General features: G+C 36.2%; 1 protein-coding gene and 1 long non-coding RNA gene across 2 annotated transcripts in view; both read right to left on the reverse strand.

The window, feature by feature from the left end:
- Positions 1-18110, reverse strand: part of LOC136042716 (uncharacterized) — a 31128-nt gene extending 13018 nt beyond the window's left edge. The window contains exons 1-2 of the long non-coding RNA XR_010621397.1: positions 18042-18110; positions 588-753 (exon numbers count right to left, since the gene is read on the reverse strand). This is a non-coding gene — a long non-coding RNA (uncharacterized LOC136042716). The remainder of the gene's footprint in view (positions 1-587; positions 754-18041) is intronic.
- A 908-nt stretch (positions 18111-19018) lies between these two features.
- LOC136042715 (uncharacterized) lies at positions 19019-19627 on the reverse strand. Its single transcript, XM_065727678.1, has one exon. The coding sequence runs from the start codon at positions 19625-19627 to the stop codon at positions 19019-19021; it is 609 nt and encodes a 202-aa protein (XP_065583750.1).
- Positions 19628-22370: the final 2743 nt, after the last annotated feature.

Consider the following 22370-nt stretch of genomic DNA (forward strand, 5'->3'; position numbering starts at 1 on the left):
AAGCATTCGCTAATTTTGAAAACTTTTGCCAGTAAGCTGCCTAGCTCTTTTCCAGCGTTTTATTTGTCAAAGGCAGTGCCGAAACGAAACGAAGGCTCAAATAAAACGGAATTAAGCGAAACAAGACTGGAAACAGTAGCCCAAACTGAAACTATTTTGTCTCAAATAAAACGCAGCTTAAATATCCTTTAGGTGCATAATGGCAAAGGCATAGTATCAAATGTCTTATATTGTAATAAGTGCTAACCTGTAGTGAGTCCTACACGTAGGATAATTAGGCTTTGAAAACTATGTCTTGTGGAATTCTAACTGACCACATAACTAAGCATAACTAGACAAAACCTCTTCCCATATCTCAAGAGACAACACAGGATAATTTGCACCCCTTTCTCAAGAAAACTGAATAAATGCCAATATCTCTCAAACTTAAAGAAATAAAGCGTATTATCGTACCTAACTTACGAAAAATATGACATTTTTTGTTTTCATTTGGCAGAGTAAAGACTTAGTATCCGTTCTTTTAAACAGTAATACAAATAGCTAGTAAAACATGACATACAAAAATAGGTAAATAGAGAAAAACTCACCAAAATAATTGAAAAAAGTCATAAAATTTTAATTTGCCCTCCTTATGGGCTAATACAATCTTCTTTCTATTGATGAAACTGGGCAATCTCTTATGATTAGACAAATGAAGAAATTCCAAGTTACGTCAGATGGAAATTATGGCCAGAAATACTAATCTTTGGAAGCCTATAATTAAAACAAGATAGTAAAGGGAATATTGCTTTTAAGAATAAAAGATTGATCATAAGTAGTACAATAAAAATAAACTGACATTATTAGAGACAGAACTAGCATTTTAAAATGCTCTTTGAAAATTACAAAAAAAGTAAATAAACACAGATACACAATTAGCTGATACCAGTGCTGTCACTTACTTGAAGTACTTTTACTTGAAGTACTACTTAAGTAAAATTTTCCGTTACTTGTACTTGCACTTAAGTAAAAACTCTAGGGTGTACTTATTGCTTGATACTTAAGTAAGATTACGAAATACTTATTACTTAAGATACTTTAAATGTACTTGTTTTTCAAATACTTTACCTTTGACACGAAAATTTTGTGTGTGTTTGCTTTGGCAATGTACAAGAAAACACCACCTTTAGATTTAGAGCAAACTCAGATATAGCTTTTGTGTGTATGTGCTTTGGTAATATACAAGAAAACATCACCCTTTAGATTTAGAGTAAACTCAGATATAGTTCCATGCCCTGTTTTTGGATATGAAATAAGGTGTTTGCTTTTGACGAAAAAAATTATAGTATGATTAACACTTGGTTTAATTTTTGTTTTAAAGTTATATAACAAAGAAAATTGAAATTATTTCACAGTTCACTGGTCGACAGTGAGCTAGAATCCCTGGTTTTGTGCTAAATGTTGCATACTGTAGTCTATTTGGGCTTATATTTCTGACATTAGTGTTTAAGGTTTGTCATCTCGTCAACTGAACCAGATTTCTACCATTTCATCATCTTCAGGACCATATTATTGGTAAAACTACTGAAGCTATGAATCTTTGCCCATCTAAATGTTGTCTGCAATAAACAAGTCAAGGGAATTCTAGCTGGATCCAATGCAGTGATATTTTGTCAAATTTGTTCTAGCAAATTCAGGTATTCAGACTAATCTGACTTCAGATTTGTCACTCCATTCATAAGTTATAAGCCCTACTAAATTAAAGGAAAACTCAACTTTCTTAAGACTTGAAACCCTCTCCCCCTCGCCCTATTTGAGATAGGGTTTGCGATACCAGAACTTGATATGAGCCCTGATCATAGGCATCTTTGGTCTAGTTTTCATTCGGATCCGTTACTCCATTTGCAAGTTATACTAAATTAAACAGAAAACTTAAATTTTTCAGGAATTAAAACCCACTCCCCCTTGTTAATTTTGAGCTAGGATCTTTATCTCAAAACTTGATATGTGTCATGGTCTTAGGCCTCTTTGGTTCAATTTTCATTCAGATCCATCACTCCAGTCGCAAGTTACTCTGAATTAAACGAAAAACTGTTTTTAGCACGTAAAGCCCTCTCCCCCCTGTTTTATTTGAGCTAGGGTCTTCATCTTTCAACTTGATGTGTCTCATGATCCTTGGCACCAAATCTGGCCATCAAAATTTTCATCCAAATCCAACCAGCGGTTCTCCCCCTTTACGTGATTACACAGACGGACGGACTTAGGTAGCCATGTTGGCTCACTGGATCCAAAAAAAGAAAACAATAGCATATCATCATCCAGGCATCATCACCTATTTGGATGGTGGAAAATATCCATCAAGATAGGTTTTTGAGATCTGTCTGTCTGTCCGCCCGTCTGTGCAATCGAGTATAGCGGGAGAACCGCCAATCAGATTTGTATTAAAATTGAACTATTTGGATTAAAATTGAGCTTAATTAGGGCGATGGGGCTTTAGGTGTTAAAAAAAATTCGAGTTTTTCATTTAATTCACTGTAACTTGCAAATGGAGAGATGAATTTCGATGAAAATTGAATAAGATGCCTAAGAGTATATATGCCTTGAGTTCTGGGATGGAGACCCAAGTTTAATTAGGGCGAGGGGAGGGGGCTTTAAGTGCTAAAAAATTGAGTTTTTTGTTTGACTCAGTTTAACTTGCGAATGAAGTAATGGATCTCAATGAAAGTCAAGCCAAAGATGCCAAAACCATAAGACACATAATGTTTGGAAATGAAGACCCTAGCTTAATTAGGGGGAGGGGGCTTTAAGTGCTAAAAAAAGTAGAGTTTTTCATTTAATTCAGTGTAACTTGCGAGAGATCGATGGATCTCAGTGAAGATTGAACCAAAGGTGCCTAAGACCATGGCAGGCATCAAGTTTTGAGATGAAAACCCTAGCTCAAATAGAACGAGGGGGAGTGGGTTTTAAGTGCTGAAAAAGTCAAGCTTTTGGTTTAATTTAGTATAACGTGCGAATGGAGCAACGGATCCAAATGAAAGCAAGACCAAAGATGACTAGAATCAGGGCTTATATTGAGCTCTGATATCACAAGTCCTATATAAAATAGGGCGAGGGGTAGGTGGTTTCAAGTTTTAAGAAAGTCGAGTTTTCCTTCAGTTTAGTAGGGTCTATAACTACTTCCACCCATGGCTTGCCCAAAGCCTAAAAATTACCCTTTTCCAAAATAAGTCATACTGAAGACCAACCTTCAACCAAATATTCCATCCCCAGAGAAAAATTATTTTGTATGGCATACACGAGTGGGAGGACGGTTAATTTGGAAAAATTAGATCGGGTCTTAATTAAATTTGATGTTTAGAAGGATATCATGTCTCAGAGCTCTTATTTTAAATTCCGACCGGACCAGGTGACATTGGAGGGGGAAACCTAAAACCTTGGAAAATGCTTATAGTGGAGGGATCAGGATGAAACTTAGTGGGAAAAATAAGCACAAGTCCTAGATACGTGATTGACATAAACAGAACGAATTCACTCTCTTTTGAGGAGTTGGGAGAAGGGTTAATTTTGAAAAATTAGAAAAAATGAGGTATTTTTAACTGACGAAGGAGTAATCGGATCTTGAATTTCATCGGATTAAATTTATTATTTAGAAGGACCTCGTAGCTAAGATCTCATGTTTGAAATCCCGACCGGATCCAGTGTCATTGGGGGGATTTGGGGGGGGGGACCGGAAATCTTGGAAAACGCTTAGAGTGGAGTGATCAGGATGAAACTTGGTGGGAAGGATAAGCACAAGTCCTAGATACGTGACTGACATAACTGAAATGTATTTGCTCTCTTTGGGGGAGTTGGAGGGGGTTTAATTTGGAAAAATTACAAAAATTGAGGTATTTTTAACTTAAGAGCAGGTGACCGTTCATGAGGTATTTTTGAATTTGATATTAAGAAGGAACTTATGTCTCGGATCTCTTATTTTCAACCCCGGCCAGATCTTGTGACATCGGGGGAGAGTTGGAGGGGGACACCGGAAATCTTGGAAAACACTTAGAGTGGAGAGATCGGGATGAAACTTGGTGGGTAGAATAAGCAAATGTCGTAGATATGTGATTGACGAAACTGGACTGGATCTACTATCTTTGGGGAAGTTATGGGAATCCAGTGCTTTGGCGAGTCCGGTACTTCTGGACGTGATAGGACAATGGAAATTTATAGGCGTATCAGGGACCTGCACAAATTGACTTGATTAGGTTGATTTCCCCGATTTAACCATCTGGGGGTAAGGGAGAAGGGAGGAGGAAAAATTAGAAAAATGAGGTATTTTTAACTTGCGAGTGGGTGATCGAATCTTAATGAATTTTGATATTTAAAAGGACCCTGTGTCTCAGAGCTCTTATTTTAATGCCGACCGTCATTAAGCCTCCGATTTTTCTTTTAAATTAATCTATTGACTCTTATAATTTTGCTAGAGCTCATGCCATATGAGCTCTTGGCTCTTCCGACTTCGTCACAAGTGCCATATGAGCTCTTAGCTCTTGTTTTATTCCTTTTTTCTCAGAAGATTTTCGACTTAGTCTCATGGTTTTTGCCACTTCATGGTGTGAAAACTGCTGCTAGAAATGGATAGGTTGCTACTTCTGCCATATTGTCTTCTAGTATATTTAGATGTGTGCTTGCAGCGTCCCTGCGTCCCCTTAAAAGTTCTGTTTCTTACGGTAATATTGGTTTGTCTTCTATTGCATATGCAGACGACGTTCTTCTTGCTGCCCGGACTCGCTGTGGATTGCTTTCCAATTTTACTATATTAACCAATGAACTATCTAAGATTGAACTGTCAGTTAATGCGTCTAAATGCGAGTTTATTTGTTTTAATAGTCCTTATGTGGTCGCTCCATTCGTTGCTGGGACTGCAATTCTGCCATGTTCCTCTTTAGTTAGTTGGCTTGGTCTGTGTTTCGATCCAACACTTTCCACTACCTTTTCATCCCTAGTGAATCAAGCCGTGAAAAACCTACGCGTCGCTTATGGAAAAATATACCCAAACAAAAGCCGTTACAACCGCAACGGTTTGTGCATAATTTATAATGCTTATTGCGCCCCTGTGCTTTTGTTTTTATCAGGCGTGTCTCATCTGTTTCGTAAGAAAAATCGCCATACTCTACTTGCGGCTTATTTCAGATATTGCAAATTCCTCCTCCGGCTTCCTAGATGGCACGAAAAAATAAAAATAATTACTCGATTTTGTATAATAGATATGCCTTCTTGGATTCGGTCTTCCAGTGATGATTTATGTAAAAAGACTATCTACTTTATTCACGTTTACGACCCTCTTGCTGCTCCTTTATATTGAGCTTTGATTTCCCTTATTAAAAAAGTCTGCAACTGACTCACTTGGCTCCTTACTTTTACATTTGAGTTTTTTTGTTGCTAAGGTTTTTACTTATTCAATCAGAGAATTAACTACTTTATTACCTTTTATCTGTTTTAAAGCTAATCCAAAGTTTATTTTTCTATTTTCAATATTTTTTCCACCATTCCGGCATGTTTCAGAATAACCCTGTATTTTTTCAAGCATGGCGGATTTGACTGAACACTAATCGCCAGAAGTTCAACTCTACGTGCACTGTATTAATGCTGTCATATGATCTGTCTGATCCAATCAGAAGTTTTTGACTGCACTTAATTGTTTTGATAGTCTTTTTCTTTCAAGCCGATGTATTGAAAATTGGTTCAGATTATTTTTGGACTTCGTTGGGTGTCTACCAGCCAAATAAGGGCAAAAAAAATATTTTATTATTTTTTTTTATAATTCCCACATGTTTCAGAATAGCCGTGTATTTTTTCAAACGTGCCAGATTTGACTGAACACTAATCACCAGAAGTTCAACTCTACGTGCACTGTGTCAATCCTGTCATGTGATCTGTCTGATCCAATCAGGAGTTTTTTGACTGCACTTAATTGTTTTGAAAGTCTTTTGCTTTCAAGCCGTTGTGTTGAAAATTGGTTAAGATTATTTTTTGGACTTCGTTGGGTGGGTACCAGCCAAACAAGGGAAACGGTTAAAAACGATAAAACGGAAATTCTGGTTCTTGATTAAGATTTCCAAAAGAAGAATGACAGGGGACATTTTATAGGCAAGGGAAGGGGAGTAAGAAGCCTCCAGAATGGCTTTAAAAAAAGGTAGCATAGACTTGATATCAGAAATATATATATATATATATATATATATATATATATATATATATATATATATATATATATATATATATATATATATATATATATATATATATATATATATATATATATACAGGTTCACAGGGACACAACTATCTATATTCACAGGTGGGACAAAGGGACACAACTACAATGGCGCGTAACTAATATGGCGCGAAAAAAGCTAAAAAAAGAAAAAACCTAAAAAGAAAAAACTTAAAAAAGGAAAAAAATAAAAAAGGTAAAAAACTAAAAAGAAAAAAAACACCGGGACACAAATGACGACCGGGACACAGGGAATATAAATGACGAACGGGAAACAGGGACACAACTACAACGGGGACGCCGGGGGACACAGGGGGATATATAAATGACGACTGGGACACAGGGAATGTTCGATTAGCAATCACCATCAACAAAGCTCAAGGGCAATCATTAGAATAATGAGGTATAGATCTGAATACGGATTGTTTTTCCCATGGACAATTATATATTGCATGTTCAAGAGTCAGTAAACCCGACAATCTATTTATATGCACAGACAATGGGACAGCGAAAAATGTTGTATATTCGCAAGTTTTACGTAGTTAAAAACATATATATATATATATATATATATATATATATATATATATCTATATTCACAGGTGGGACACAGGGACACAACTACAATGGCACGTAACTAATATGGCGCGTAACGACTATATTCACATAGAATAAATATATACACATAGAATAAATACTTGAAGTAGTACTTGAAGTAATACTTAAGTACAATTTTGGCAAGTACTTGATATTTGATACTTAAGTAAGAATTTGGAAAGTACTTATTACTTGATATTTAAGTAAAAAAACAATGAGTACTTAATACTTAATACTTAAGTAAAAATTTGGAGTACTTGTTGCAGCACTGGCTGATACTATAATTTGATCAATCTCAAGACAAAATCCTGTTTGCTGATTAAAATAAACTTTATACTATGATAAATGTAACTGTCAATCTTGAGTTTTTTGTTTTATTTGGCAACATAAATGTTAAAAAAAATCTCCAACTTGCTGTTTTATGCTGTTTTATATTTGAGCAATTTCTGTAACTTCAAATTACACTTTTTTTTTCTTCTTGAGAGATTTGTGTAAATCAGAAAGATCTACTTCTCAAGATATAGTAAAATTCAGAATTTTTTTAATTTATGTAAGGTATTGACAATATTTGACTAAATCATTAGGTGCAAGAAGGTCAAGGGCCTTCCTCGAAATCCACTGCCCCACCTCACAAATCCTGATTTTGTCCTTCTTGGACAGCACAATAGCACACCCTAAGTTAAACTGTATATGGCTTCATTTTTATTTAATATTTTTGGTGATCAGGCATCTTCATGTTGAAGGAGTGGTTGTAGATACTTTGGAAGGAGCTCAGCAAAATGAAAATTGAAAGTTAAATATGCATCTATGAATAACATGACCCCACATACACACTGCCCCTAGGACAGTAATTGTAAATTATTCAAGTTGTCAAGTGTTAACGTATATGTTTTATTATTGATAAAGAACATGTTTTACCATGAACGTCCAAAAAGACTAGGGATATTAAGGAGAAAGTTTCAGGGAAGGTTAAGGGGGGAAATGAACTAAATCAGAATACACTATATGCATCCAGGTTGTCCAAAAACTCAGGAGTGGTTAAGAATATTAAGTTGAGACTTTCAGGGAATGTTAAAGGGGCTAATGAACTAAATCCAATGACCCTATGCACATCCTGTCAAAAGGGTCAGTCTGCAATATCTTAGAAGCAGTGAAGGGTATTAAGTTGAAACTTTCAGGGCATGTTGAAAGGCTGTTGAGCTGAATCCAAAGATACTATGTCTTCTTCTTCATCTTCTACACTATGTGCATCCTGTGTGTCAAACGAGCATATATACAATATCTCTGTAACATTTAAGGGTATTGAGTTGAAAATTTAATGTCTATGTAAAAATCACCGTGTGAGGATATCTGCAATGTATTCAGAGCAAAAATGGGAATGTTAGGGGATCAATTTGAAACTGCATAGGGGCAATCAGGGGTGAAGTGGATTTATAACTTTTCCTGGGAGGGAGAGGGATAACATGAAAGATGCTACGTGTTCTGTTCTTTGAAACAGCATGTCAGCAATATTTTGGGAAAGGTTTTAGGGGATGAGATTTGAATTCTTCGGGCACTGTTGGAGAGGGAGAGGGGAAGTGATTGGCCCAAAATCAAAGTTGAGCTCTTTAACAGCACGATTGGAGCTTTGGTAGTTTGGCACTGCAACTTCCAGATTAGAGTCACATGGGGCTCAAGAACTGTGGAGCCAGGACCATGGAAAGTTACTGTACTAATAAATGTGGCGGATGCCTTAAATGCTTAGATATTAGATTCTTCCCCAATATCCACATGCTGCTAAATATTCTTGATATGCTGCTGGTTTCTACCAGTACAGCTGAAACAATTCTTTTTTTTTACTTATCATCAAGAAGAGAAAATAATCATATTTACACAGCCTCAGAAGTTATGCTAGCATTGCTCATCAGAGACTATCTGTGTTGGCTTTAGTCTAGTTACCCCTGGCTTTCAAGCCTTTAATCACTTCCACCAAGTTGATAACTTAGAAATTAACAGACTCAGTCTGCTGATTTTGAACTGAAAAATGCCTTGGAAATTCCAAAGTAAAGACTTGGGTGACTAGACTTGCTGACATTGACCAAATCCAAATATTTCTTGCAATCCATTAAAAGAAATCCCAAAAAAGAGGGTTTTCCAAATAAGTAGAGCTGCATTAAACCAAAAATGAACAAAAATAAAGTCAAATAACAAATCAAGCAGAAAATAGCCATAAATCACAATCAACAAGTAAATACCGAAGTTAAACTTGGAATGGATAGAAATTACATAAACAGAACAGTCTGTAAACAGAACATTATTTGTGCTTTACAGAAAATAATATTTATTTTGAGCTATTTCTTTCTATTTCTCACATCATGAAAAAAAAAACACACCACACAAGCCTGGATTACTAAAAAGAACAAATGAATACGGATTAACAGTTTAAACATATATTGATATTCTGTCCAGAAACTTTTAACAATTTTAAGTTTGTTAAAATCAGGAATGAACTCAGGGTCTAAAATGTACTCCAGGAATGTGTTACCAAAATACTATCTCTCTAAAGCTCAGAAAATTGCATAGCTGACAGGTCAAGTGTATCTAGGGTTGGCAAAAAAAAGCTTTACCTTCATTTTGGGCTTCACTCTTTTTCATTGGCTCTGGTTTTTGAAAATACACTCCCTATAATATCAGTAAGATTGTGAGCCTTATCAAGGCTTTTTCACTAAATTGAAGAAATGGATTTTTTAATTTTTTAAAACCTGTAAAAACAGGATTGAGCAAAGATACAAGGCTTTGAACACATTCCTCATATCTTGTTTAAGCAGTATATGTATTTCTCAAGGCTTCATTTTGCAAAACAAGATAGTAAAAGTCACCAGATATTAGTGCCCTTTAGATAGTTTAAGCAGTATATCTATTTCTCAAGGTTTCATTTTGTAACACAAGATTGGAAAAGGTCATACAACATAAGTGCACTTTAGATAGGGAAGGAGTGGATGTCAGTGCTTGAAAATATCCTCCCATGAGTCAATTAAGGATCTGAATTTATCCCTGCAAGTTTCACTTATCTTCCTTGATGACTTTCCAAGATATTCAAAAGCCCCTAATCTAAAAATTATTACCCTGCTGACAGGCAACAAAGAACATTCTCTTTCACCAGAATCTAGTCAAAGGTCTCTCCTTTGACTCCTTTGATCCTTAGACTGTAGTCCATCATAGACTGCAGAATACACAAGAGAAAGTCCAACAGAGAAAGAAAGATTTATTACAGATAATAAACAAACAAGAGCTAAGAAATCATATGGCACTTGTGACGAGGCCACAAGAGCCAAGAGCTCATATGGCATGAGCTCTAACAGAATTCGAAGAATCAATAGATTGATTTAAAAGGAAAATCAGAGGCTTAATGTCGGTCGGGATTTAAAATAAGAGCTCTGAGTCATGAGGTCTTTCTAAATATCAATATTCATTAAGATCTGATCACCCACTCGTAAGTTAAAAATACCTCATTTCTTCTAGTTTCTCCTTTCCCTTCAGCCCCCTAGATGGTCGAACCGGGAAAAGACTTTATAAGTCAATTTGTGCAGGCCCCTGACATGCCTACCAATTTTCATTGTCCTAGCATGTCCAGAAGCACCAAACTCACCAAAGCACTGAGCCACATCCCCTGAATCCCCCAAAGAGAGCGGATCCAGCCCGGTTACGTCAATTACGTATCTATGACATTTGCTTATTCTACCAGCCAAGTCTCATCCCAATCTCTCCACTCTAAGCGTTTTCCAAGATTTCCGGTTTCCTCCTCCAACTCCCACCAATGTCAACGGATATGGTCGGGATTTGAAATAAGAGCTCTGAGACACAATTTCCTTCTAAATATCAAATTTCATTAAGATCTGATCACCCATTCTTAAGTTAAAAATACCCCAATTTTTTTTAAGTTACTACCTCCCCTAAAAAGTAAAGCTTTTCCGAGGGGGAAATAGAAAAAACAAAATACATAAAATAAAAGAACACTAGGCCACCAACACCACTAACACCACCACACTCAACTAAAAATATGAAAAAAAACACCATTTCTTTACTTTTCCTCTGGGAACTATGTATCATCGTAACCTCCACAATAAATAAAATCACTTGATGGTTGCTTATATTAGTGATTGAATTTAAAATTCAATAGGTAGGCATTAGGTTTTAGGTTCAAGGTGCAAAATTTAGCATTTGCTTGCAAAATCTGTGGGAAATGCTGATGCTCAAACCACCTATTCCAAGCAGTTTAAGGATGAAAGCTAGACAGTACAAAAAAGTCCTAGGATTTCTGTGCTGGCTGTAGATACAGTCTTGAACCAGATTTAAAGGCTGCTTTATGTGACGGGTGTTAAAATGGCCACACATTGAATGCTAAAAAATGCCAAGCTCTTGATTTGCAGGCACTATGGTACTCCAGTAGACCCCCCCCCCTCATTGGCCAAAACTTCAAATTTGATAACATCTAAGGTCCATAGTGCTTTGGCTATTGCAGAAACAGTTTAAGGGGCAGTAGAAAAGCTGAAGCAAGACATTACTGCTAAGATAAAGAAAGTCAAGGAATTTGCTACCAATCTTGAAAACAGTGCAGCCAAAAAATGCACCATTTCAGAAGTTGAAGAACATGTTGGAGCTGTAGTGAAGGAGGAAACAAATAAAGTGAAACAAGCCATTAATTATTACCTTGAAGACAAAGTCCAAAGACTGTTCAGACAGTGGAAACACAGAGAGGGAAGAAAACTTAATGTGGTTGCATATGGTATACCCCAGCAACCAGCAGTATGAAATGACAAGACATTCATTGAAAGACACCTTGCAGAGGTAGAGCTGTATGACATTATGGGTACAAACATAAGCAACACTAGATACTTACTAGTGCAACTGCTGCCAGTTGATACACCCAAAACCAGCTGACAAGAATCAACCCACAGCCAAACACCCCCCCCCCCCATTCTCTGTCCCACACCTAAATGTGAAGGGGAGCATTCTGCAAAAATCCTATGAGCTATGTCAGGAAATTCAGTTCATGGCAGATGTATCCCAGGAAGATTGGGAAAAGGAAAAGCCTTATCTGCTAAGTTTAGACACCAAACTGAACTAGGAGAGACAAACCTGGCTATCCACCATGGAAAAATTCTCTCAAAAAATTTGATTTGTCTGGAGCTATCCCCCAGCCCATGGACTGTTAGATATCCCAGAAACCAGCCCTGTACAAATAATAACAATAATAATAATTTATTTATAACCCACTGCACAAAACAATGTGAGGATAGTGAAGTAAAAAGAGAGAAAACAGAAATAAACAATCAGAAAAGAAAACAACACAAAAAAAGAAAACAACACAAGTACAACAAAATCAACAGAATGGATGAGGACAAAAGTACAGCACAACAAGTACAACACAACAAGTACAACAAGATCAACAAGGAAAGAAGTCAACAGAACAAACGGATGAGCCCATCATATGGGGTAAGCCATTGATATACTTGTGCTGATAACTTAGCATGAAGCTCCTGTAGTTTTGCAGTTATGTCAGAAGCTTTATATTTTTGGATTAGTCTCCAATTTCAATATGATAGAAGTAGATAAAAGCAGGTGTTTACAGTATTTATAGTAACATCAACATAGTTTACACAGGACACTCTTTTTCAGTAGAATGAAGGTCTTGGAAAGATAAAGTACACAGTGATCACAAAAAACTGAATACAAAGAAACAAGAGCCTTTCAATTATACTTAAGACTGATTTGACACAATCTTAGAGTATCCAAATCTGACTTTTTTACAAGCTTCAGATATTGCAGACTGACTGAAGGCCAAATATTTTTACAAATTGTTAAGCCAAGCCACTGAAAATTTTCAACAGAGGGAATGGATGTATTTTTTATTTTAGAGGAGTATTTGGCAAGGTACCATTAAAACAAACTTACTTGCATTTTCAAGATTCAGATTTAGTCCAATATCAAGGAAACCTTTTTTAACCCTTTGAAAGGTGCAGGACAGGGAAGATTTGCATCTATTGATAAGGAGAATATCATCTGTGTAAGCAATATATGACACATCATTAAACTTAAAAGTATAAGATGACAATACTCTGCCTCGACATACACCACAGAGGACTGCAATATTTTCTTGTATAAGAGTCCCATTTAGTTTTAAACACAAGTGTGCATGACTGTACCAACATCTCAGAACAAAGAAAATAGACTGATCCCAGGGACCTCCTTAAACAAAGCAAGTTCAAAATCACTTTCAATGCCTTTAACTAAACCATAGTACACAATCAGTTTCATAATTGAGGAGGGTAGGACAGACTGGGTGGAGACACAGAACTCCAAGGCAGAATTGTTTATGTCACAAATTAGTGGCTATGAACTTACAGACTCATCATCATGCAATTCCCTTCTAAATGAAAGTTTCAATGCAACTGATGATATTACATCTTCAAGCACTTCTCTATCCATTGTGAACAAGTCTGTCCTCAACATGAATCACTGCCATAAGGAAGAACACAACTAAAAAAAGCAACCAGTAAATCAAGATTTCTTAGCTCTTGTAGCGAACATCAACCAACTACCAAACAAAATTAATGCATTGAAATCTTCAATATATGCAAATGATTACAATGTAATACTTCTTATACTAATATGTGTCCCAAGAATTCAAGAAACTAGCTTCTGGACTTGCATGTCAGTTTGCAAGACTACCATACAGTATCTAACTTGTCATCCAATTATTGCCATCAAGGAACACTGGAACTGGTCAAAACCTCTTACATTGTCACCCCAAAGCCACCCTCCTGTCAGAATTGACTGAGTATACTGAAATCCCTCTGTGCCATCACCAGATAGGATACTAGCAGAGCTCATCTGCAAGATTAAAGACACCCACCATGGGCACCTACTAATTGCAGGTGACATCATCCTGCCCAACATAACCTGGAAAGACCAGTTTCCCCATGTCTCTTCTGGTTCTATGAGCCCAATAATAGACATTGTTCATGATGTTCCTCTCCCCCAAATCATCAACCAGCCAACACGTTTTACAGATGGTCAGCAACAAGCCTTTTCAACTTGATATTACTCTGGAGACCAGAAGCTCTTCTGTCCACTTCATACATGCCCTCAATTGGAAAAGTGACCATGTTGCCATACATATCAGAACAACATTCCTCAGAATAACAAATCACTACATCAAGAAGACCTTCATTAATTATGAGAAGATTCAAATGGATCTTGGCAGCACCACATGAGATAATGCCTTATCTGGCTCTCTAGAACAGCAATGGCAGAGCTTCAAAGAATTACTAATAAATAAAGTAAATCAGTACACTTCAAGTAAATTTGTACCTAAACCAAAAAAAAACTCCAAGTAATGACAAAAGAGATTAAGAAGGAAATCAACCATAAAAGCAGATATTAGAAGAAATATAAACAGCACCAATCACCTGATTACACAGGGAAGATTACAATAGCCAGAAAAAACTTGATGCAGGCCCCAAAAAAGTTCTGGCAGTACATTTCTAGCCAATACCACAATAGACAATATATTAAAAAACTGATAACTGAGCAAGACAGAGAAGTTACAGAGACTAACAAACTTGCTTATTTACTGAACCAACAATTTGTCTCAGTTTTCACCCTTGAGCCTGATGGCCCTTTACCTTACCCATCAAACTATAATAATAAAAAAAAAGCACCAATGGAAAGCATCACAGTCTCATCTGCAGAGGTCCTTAAATATTTAAAAAAGTTGTATGCTAACAAGTCACCAGGACCTGATAATATCCATTCCAGGCTACTAAAAGAAATTGCAGAAGTGATCGCAGATCCCCTCACAAGAATCTTCTAGACATCACTTACCACTAGGGAGTTTTCAGCAGACTTGAAAGTAGCCAATGTAACTCTGGTATTCAAAAAAGGTGACTGCACCAAGCCTGATGATTATCAACCTATCAGCCTAACCTTAGTTGTGGCTAAGATTTTTGAATGCATAGTTAATGATTAATTGCTCAAAGATTTAACCAAAAACAAGATCTTGTCACCCAACCAGTATGGATTCCAGTCAGGGAAATCAATAAAAACAAACTTGTTGGGATTCTTTGTAATAATTACAAACCTGATTGAACAAGGACATCCAGTTGACCTCTGCTAGACTTTGCAAAGGCCTTTGACAAAGTGCCCCATAGTCAACTGCTCTTAAAATTAATACTTATCAACTCATCCCTAATAGCCTGACTGATGAATTTCCTTACTAACTTCAAGCAGAAAGTCTGTTTATTTGAGACATATAGCCAGCTAATTGACTCCAATGAGGCCATAGCAATGAACCAGGTATTACAGGGAACTTTGTCAGGCCCCAACCCTTTTCCTGATGTATATTAACATATTTCTAATCATGTTCATAACAATATACATTTGTTTGCTGATGATGCCAAACTTTTTGGCATACTGAGCCCACATAAAATCCAATACAATCAGCACATGCTACAGAATTGACTCAAGACTGCTTCTCCAGTTCAACAAAAGCAAATGCTGAATTTTGCACCTTGGACCCAATAACCCAATGGCTTTCAATTCAATCACTAATATAAGCAACCATTTAGAGAAAAGAGAAGAAAACATTGGTGGGATCCTTGATGATTGGTTGAGGTTCCATAGCCTTGTCCAGCAGGTTGTCTCCTGAGGATAAATTACAGTTTCCTAAAAAAGTTCTTATCTAGCAAACTGGATTTTATTAATTAATTACAGAGGAACTAATTATTAGGCTAGTTGGATATTATTATGAAAGTTTATATAAAAATTTTTGTCTACCTATCAGCATATATATCAGAAAGACCAAGATAGGCTACTTAATTATCCACCTAGTTAAATGTCAATATCTATTCTATGAAAATTAATTATCTAGCTAGTAATTTATCTGGCAAGTTGGATATTCTCCTCAAACTGCATTAAGGAATTTACTCATCCTCCAAGTTGGATATATATTAGGAGGGTTATGACATAGTTTTATCCACCTAATTAGATGTTCTTGCTTTGCCTAAGAGAAATGAATTACCTGGCTAATTGGATATTGACCCCAAACTGTGAGAATCTACTTATCTGCCTAGTTGGATATATAGGCCTACCAGGACACTAAGGTAGCATACATTATTATCCAACTAGTTAGATGTTCATGCTGTAACCTTAGTTTAATCCTTATAAAACTAAGTAGGCCTAGATATTCTATATGTTACATGGACAGTCAGATATTTTGTAAATGTTTAGTTTTGTTCCAAGTGCTTAAAGTGTGTATTACTGCATATAGGGTAAGATTCTGATGATCACATATTGTTTCTTTTGTCATTATTAGAGAAGTGTATCCATTTTTTAGCTTTCTAAAATCTGCCTCCAACAAGACTAAAAATACATAAAGTGGGCTTGCTTACAGGTAAAATTACCTATAGAGCAAAGCATATTAGTCCATGAGCCCTACAGGCAGCAGGGTGAGGTCTATATTCTATATTTATTCAACAAAGAATAATGAAACTAAAAAAAAAACCTCAAACAAGGTTTACTAAATAAATATAGAATACAGCCCTTGCCCCACTGCCTGCAGGGCTCATGGACTATTATGCTTTGCTCTATATATGCTCTTTTATATCTATATTGCCTGTAAGCAAGCCTCCTTTATGTATTTTTAGTTTCCCTCATGGAGGAGGAGGGTCAACCAGAAATTGATACACTTCTAGAATTAGCATTTCTAAGTGCTTCTTTGCAGCATAGTTTCCAGTTTAGAGCACTTAGAACAAAACATTTACCAAACATTCAGTTGGTAGGTAAAGGTGAAAGAGTGTAGATGCTCATGTTGTGCCTAAGAGAAATAAATTATCTGGCTTGTTGGATATTGACCCTAAACTGCTTAGGGAATATACTTATCTGCCAAGTTAGATATATACCAGAAACAGTTAGCCACATTATTATCCAACTAGTTAGATGTTCATGATGTGGCCTTAGTTTAATCACTATGAAGCTAAGTAGATAATCTGTAGGCTATATTAGATAGTTATCCTTAAATTACCTTAAATCACAGCTTGGAGAGAAATAAGGACTTTTGATCCTGTTGAATCACTCCTTGTGATGACAGTTGCATATGTGGTTGATTAGATTCTGGTGCATCCCAGTCAAGTTTCCATGGTTTGTCACTGTACTCAGCATCCAGACAGTGTTTGAATAGATCTGTTGATTAAGCAGAAACAGTGTTCTCCTTGAGGTTGTTCTAGAGGTTCACAATCTGGTTTGGGAAGAAGCTGCATCTTGCTCTAGTCCTTGCATGAAGTTTGTGGATTTGTTTTGGGTGTCCTCATGTTATATGGGAGGGGTCAATCTCCAGAAGCTACTTTTTCATGATTGGTAGAGAAAAGTTTGTGTACCTGGATCATATCTCCATGTTTCCACCTGTAGACTAAAGAGGGGAGGTTGAGTTCCCTCAGCCATTCACTGTAGGGCTTGTTTTACATACTGGTAATCAGCTTAGTAGCCCTTTGTTGGATTTGCTCAAGTACTACCTTGTCCTTTTTGAATTGAGGGGTGGCCAGGATGGTCCCCACCTCTAAACATGGTCTTACCAGTCCTTTGTAGAGCTTGGTGATTACATGTCTACTTCTGCTGATAATGCTATGTTTAATGATGCCTAGGCCTCTGCTAGCATTGGCTGAGATCTTCTGAGAGTGGGAGCTGAATTTCAACTGGGAGTATACAATAACTCCAAGGTCTCTCTCCTCCTAAACATGCTCCAGTAGTTATTCAAATATTCAGCTAGGAGGGTAAAGGTGTAAAAGTCTTGAAAATGTTACTATCTGCCTACCCCTACATTTTATCTTGATGCTAAGTGCAGTTGAGAAATTATTTTTAGGCCTAGGCCTACATTCTAAAGAATATAATTTTTGGGTACCTTCCCCTGTTATGTAAGATTACTAAACTCTTTGATCCAGAATACTAGGATATTTTTTATAATGATAAGCAAGTACTTCCTAAAATTAAGCCTTAAAAATACCACATCCCAGTTTCATTTAGCCTAGTTTATTCTTGGGCACAAGGCTACACTATTCTGTTAGCCTCCATTTTTCTCGAGCTTCAAAAGATTCAAGATACGATGGGGGTAGAGATTTTAAATTAGAGTAGAAACTTAACTTTTATTATTGAAACTATGATAGGCACTTACTTTAATAAGAGAAACAGTAAAATTAAACTTTTCACTTAAAATTTGTGAAACTTTTAATGAATCTTTTCTTCTTAATGATGTGTCAAAAATTAAATCCCTATAGCAGTAAAGAGAGACGAAAAGGGCAGAATTACAAATAGGATTTAGCTTATATTTCAAGAGCAAATTTTTTAAATCTCAGAAATGATGTTTGTGTCTGAAATTTTATGGAAATGAGAGGATAGGTAACTCAAGTTTTAATTGTGATGATTGGTTTTCAATTGATGAGGAATTGGTTACAGAAAAGGTTGACGGACTTCTGAATATTCGATGGTAGCCTACTTCTTGGAAATGTCAAAGGGATGAAAGGACTAGGCTAATTGGTAGCCTAGTTTATATAGCCTACCATGTATACAAATTTTTAAAACTGGAACCGGGTCATTCGATTATAAGGATAGGTAGCAGAATAGAGAAGGACTTTGAGAAAGAAAAGAATGGGCCTAAGATGAAAAGTGTCTGCTTGATTCCTTTATTAAGGCTACTTAAATTGATTGGTAAAGTAGGCTAGCATAATTGGTAAATGTTTAGTTTTGTTCAGAGAGCTCTAAAGTGTGTATTACTGCATATAACAAGATTCTGATGATCACATATTGTTTCTTTGTTATTATTAGAGAAGCAGATCCATTTCTGGTTGACCCTCCTCCATAGGGTAAACCAAAAGTGTTCAAAATGGGGTTGCTTACTGGTAACATTACCTATAGAGCAAAGTATATTAGTCCATGAGTATTGCAGGTAGTGGGCTAAGGTCTGTATTCTACATTTAGGCTATTTACTGTAGTATTTTTATATTACATAAAAGTATGAAAAGCTGCAGCCTTAATGCGGCCAAAGACTCAGTGAAGTGGACCAAGCCAAGACTTTAGTGGACCACCCTTGAAGTTAAAGTGTTTTGGAAGTTTAGTATTTTGTTTTATTATGAGAAGGAAGATGTAGTATTTTTATATTACGCTGTATGGAAGTTTCATGGTGGGCTTTGGTGTGATGAGGTCAAAATATTTCTTTGGGATGACATTCACCTGGGCTCCTGTGCCAATCTTAAATTGTACAGGGAACTGGTTGTTGATAGTCTGTGGAATAACTGCTTCGTCTTTGTTCTTACTTTGCTCAATGGAGTAAAGGAAAACAGTTTTGTCGCAGGGGTTTGTATCTGCGGTGTCTTCATCAACTGCACTGACTGTCTTACTTTGACAGACCTTGTCAAAGTGGTTGGTCTTTTTGCATATGGAGCAGGTTTTCCCCTTTGCAGGACAGATGTGTGAGGGTGAGTATGTTCTGCCACAGAAGTAGCATGCTTTACTCTTGGAGCTGCTTGCTTCTGTTTGTTTGTTTCTACCACTGTTCCAGTTTTGGTAGCGGAATATAGCATCAATCTCTTGTTTGATGGGGGCTGGCCTTGTTCTGTTGAATTTCTTGAGTTGAGCCTGGATTGCTTCGTGGCTTCTGCACATAAAGGTTGCTTTATCCAGTGTGAGTTCATCACCTTCAGCCAAGAGCTTTTCACGCACATTTTGGTTTTGGATTCCACATACAATTCGGTCCTGAACCATTTCATCTGGGTCTGAGTAGGAGTATGGTTTCACTAATGTTCTTAGATCTGTGATGTATTTTTCCACAGTCTCTGTGTCGTTTTGGTCTCACTTCTGGAACAGGTATTGTGCAAAAACTGTGTTCTTCTGAGGTGAAGCATATGCTTTGAATTTAGCGAGGTAAGGTTCAATTTTATGCAGCTCTTCAGGTGTGACGTTGAAGGTGTTGAATATTTCCCGACCTTTTGCTCCAGCCCAGATGAGTAGGTAGGCACACTGTACTTTCTCTGTTTTGCCTGAAAGTGGCCCTGCAAACATCAGCTTAGTGTGTTCTTCAAAATGGTCCCATTCCTCTGAAAGAGAGTTGACCTCCCAGTTTATTGATGGCTGAAGGACGTCCATTGTTATTCAGATCCCACTTCTGACACCAAGTAATGTTGTCTATTGAATAGGTTTATTGACCCAGGCTACCTACAAAAAACATAACATGAAACTTCTATACAACATAATATAAAAATACTACATTTACCATGTTTGGTTTAGTAGGCTATAGGAGGATTTAAGAAAGCTAAAAAATGGATATAGGCCTACTTCTCTAATAATGACAAGAAACATTATACAATTGTCAGAATCTTGCTATGTGCAGTAAAAGGCACTTTAGAGCACTTGGAACAAAACTAAACATTTACCACCTAATCAAGATAATGAATAGGCCTATTGCTTTTCTGATGTAGGCTATAGTTTGAGGTTCTTATTTTAGAACTGTTGGGTAGGCTAGACCAATCTTGTTTAAAATAAAGGTAAAATTCTGCTTAATTGACTTCTTGCTATCTCAGAAAGGGTTTAGGTTAAGAAAATAAAACTTTCAGGGATGAATCTACAGGCTAAAGCATGTCCCAGGAAGGTATTTTGAAGTGTGCCTACCTCCACTCCTTCTCCCTCTAGAGGGCCCTGACCTTTGATGACCTTTAGAAATATGTTTGTTATAAAGGTGAAACCTTGTAAAATAGGTCTTCTGCTTAATTGAATTACAACAAAATTGTTTTCAGCTTCATAACTTTGCTCAATCCCATTTTATAAGGTTTTAAAGATATGCAAATACATTTCCTAAATTTTGAAAAAAAAAACATTGATATGGCTCAAATTTCTACTCAAATAACAGGAATTGTATTTTCAGAACTAAAGGCAGAGAAAAAGCAACTAGGAATTTTTTTTGCCACTAAATTTTGTTTGTTGTTTTAAGTGGTTTATAAATCCCAGACTGTTGCTTCTACATGCCATTTTTTTCAATTTATATGTTAGGGAATATTGATAAAGTAGGCTAGCCTATCATGTCTCTCACTTTATCTGATAAGCTTATAATTACTTGAAGTAAATCATAGCCTATCAATTTTTTGTGTTATAGAGGCTGACCTAAAACCACTATAAAGTGTGTGCTTAGCCTATAACAGACTGGCAGTGTATTAAATGGCTATGAACTGTCCCATGCATTAGAAGTTCCCAGAATTAAAGGACAATGGGTGGTCTCACAAGTCAGAAATTAAAAAGATTCTTGAATATCCAAGTTTTATAAATGCCATGTTATATAAAGGTTTTGTAAATAATAGGTACTAATAAGCTAGTAATAGGGTAAAAGACATCTTTTTGGGGTAAATATGTACTAAAAGAACTGATCTGTTTCTGTTTGAATTATTCAGCTTTATATTAGTTTTAACAAGATTTTGGAAGAACCTACATTTCAGGTAGGGAGGCAAAGTGGGGTCTGGGGGGAGGGGGCAAACTGAGGTCCAGGAGGGGCAGGTGCCCCCTGCCCCATAGCAAATTTCATCTCTGTACAACATGATGCAATGTGAGTGTATTAACAGATCCCTGCCTTTTATCTGCCTTCTTGGTGAAATGTTCACCGATAATTTGTCATCATAAGTTCAAAATGAGACCTCTGTTTTGACAAGTAATTGAAAAGACAAAAATTATATTTAATATTTATGATTTATAGAATAAATATCAAGCAATAAAAGTTTCATTTTTAGAATCAGAAAAAAATCAGCTTTCTCTTAATGTGAATAAAACTGAAACACCAAAAGGACACATCAAAATAGAATAATTTATATTTCCAAAAAAAGGTCCTTCTAGGTAAGTCAATAAACTAATAATTACAAGTGTTTGATCTGAAATAATTTTAATAATAACCATATTGATGCATAGCTTAGATTCTGTGTCAGCTAACTTTGTCTATGAATACATTACATATAGATGGAATAATTTATAGCTTACTCTAACATTAATTTAAGTGGACAAATTTACTAGTTCTACCTACAAGAATTTGTGACATTTTTCTGTTTCTGCAAAGACACAAAAATGGACTGTTTAAAATGGCAATCAACAACTAGTTTTGTAACATTGTGATTCTTCCCTCAAAAGCTAAAACATTGTCTCTAGTTTTATGTAAGTATAGTTGAATTTTTTTTAACCTTTGAGGATTATTTCTAATAATTTGATTTAGCTTGGCCAAATTATAATGAACTGGCCTAAAATATGTCAAAATGCTTCATTTTAGGTGTGGTTCTATGTCACCCCCCATGATTTGATAAAGGAAAATATAGCATTGAAATAAATGAGCTGGTTTCAAGTACCCCCTCCCCCAATGAGGGGACCACTGGCAATTAAAAAAAAATGTTTCACATTTCTGTAGCCAATGTTGTGACTTAACAAAGTGTAGTAAAACAAATTAATTGTTAAAAATATTTAACCAGATATGGTTGAA

This window comes from Artemia franciscana, unplaced genomic scaffold (genome assembly GCF_032884065.1).
Source record: "Artemia franciscana unplaced genomic scaffold, ASM3288406v1 Scaffold_1840, whole genome shotgun sequence".
NCBI classification, from domain to species: Eukaryota; Metazoa; Arthropoda; class Branchiopoda; order Anostraca; family Artemiidae; genus Artemia; species Artemia franciscana.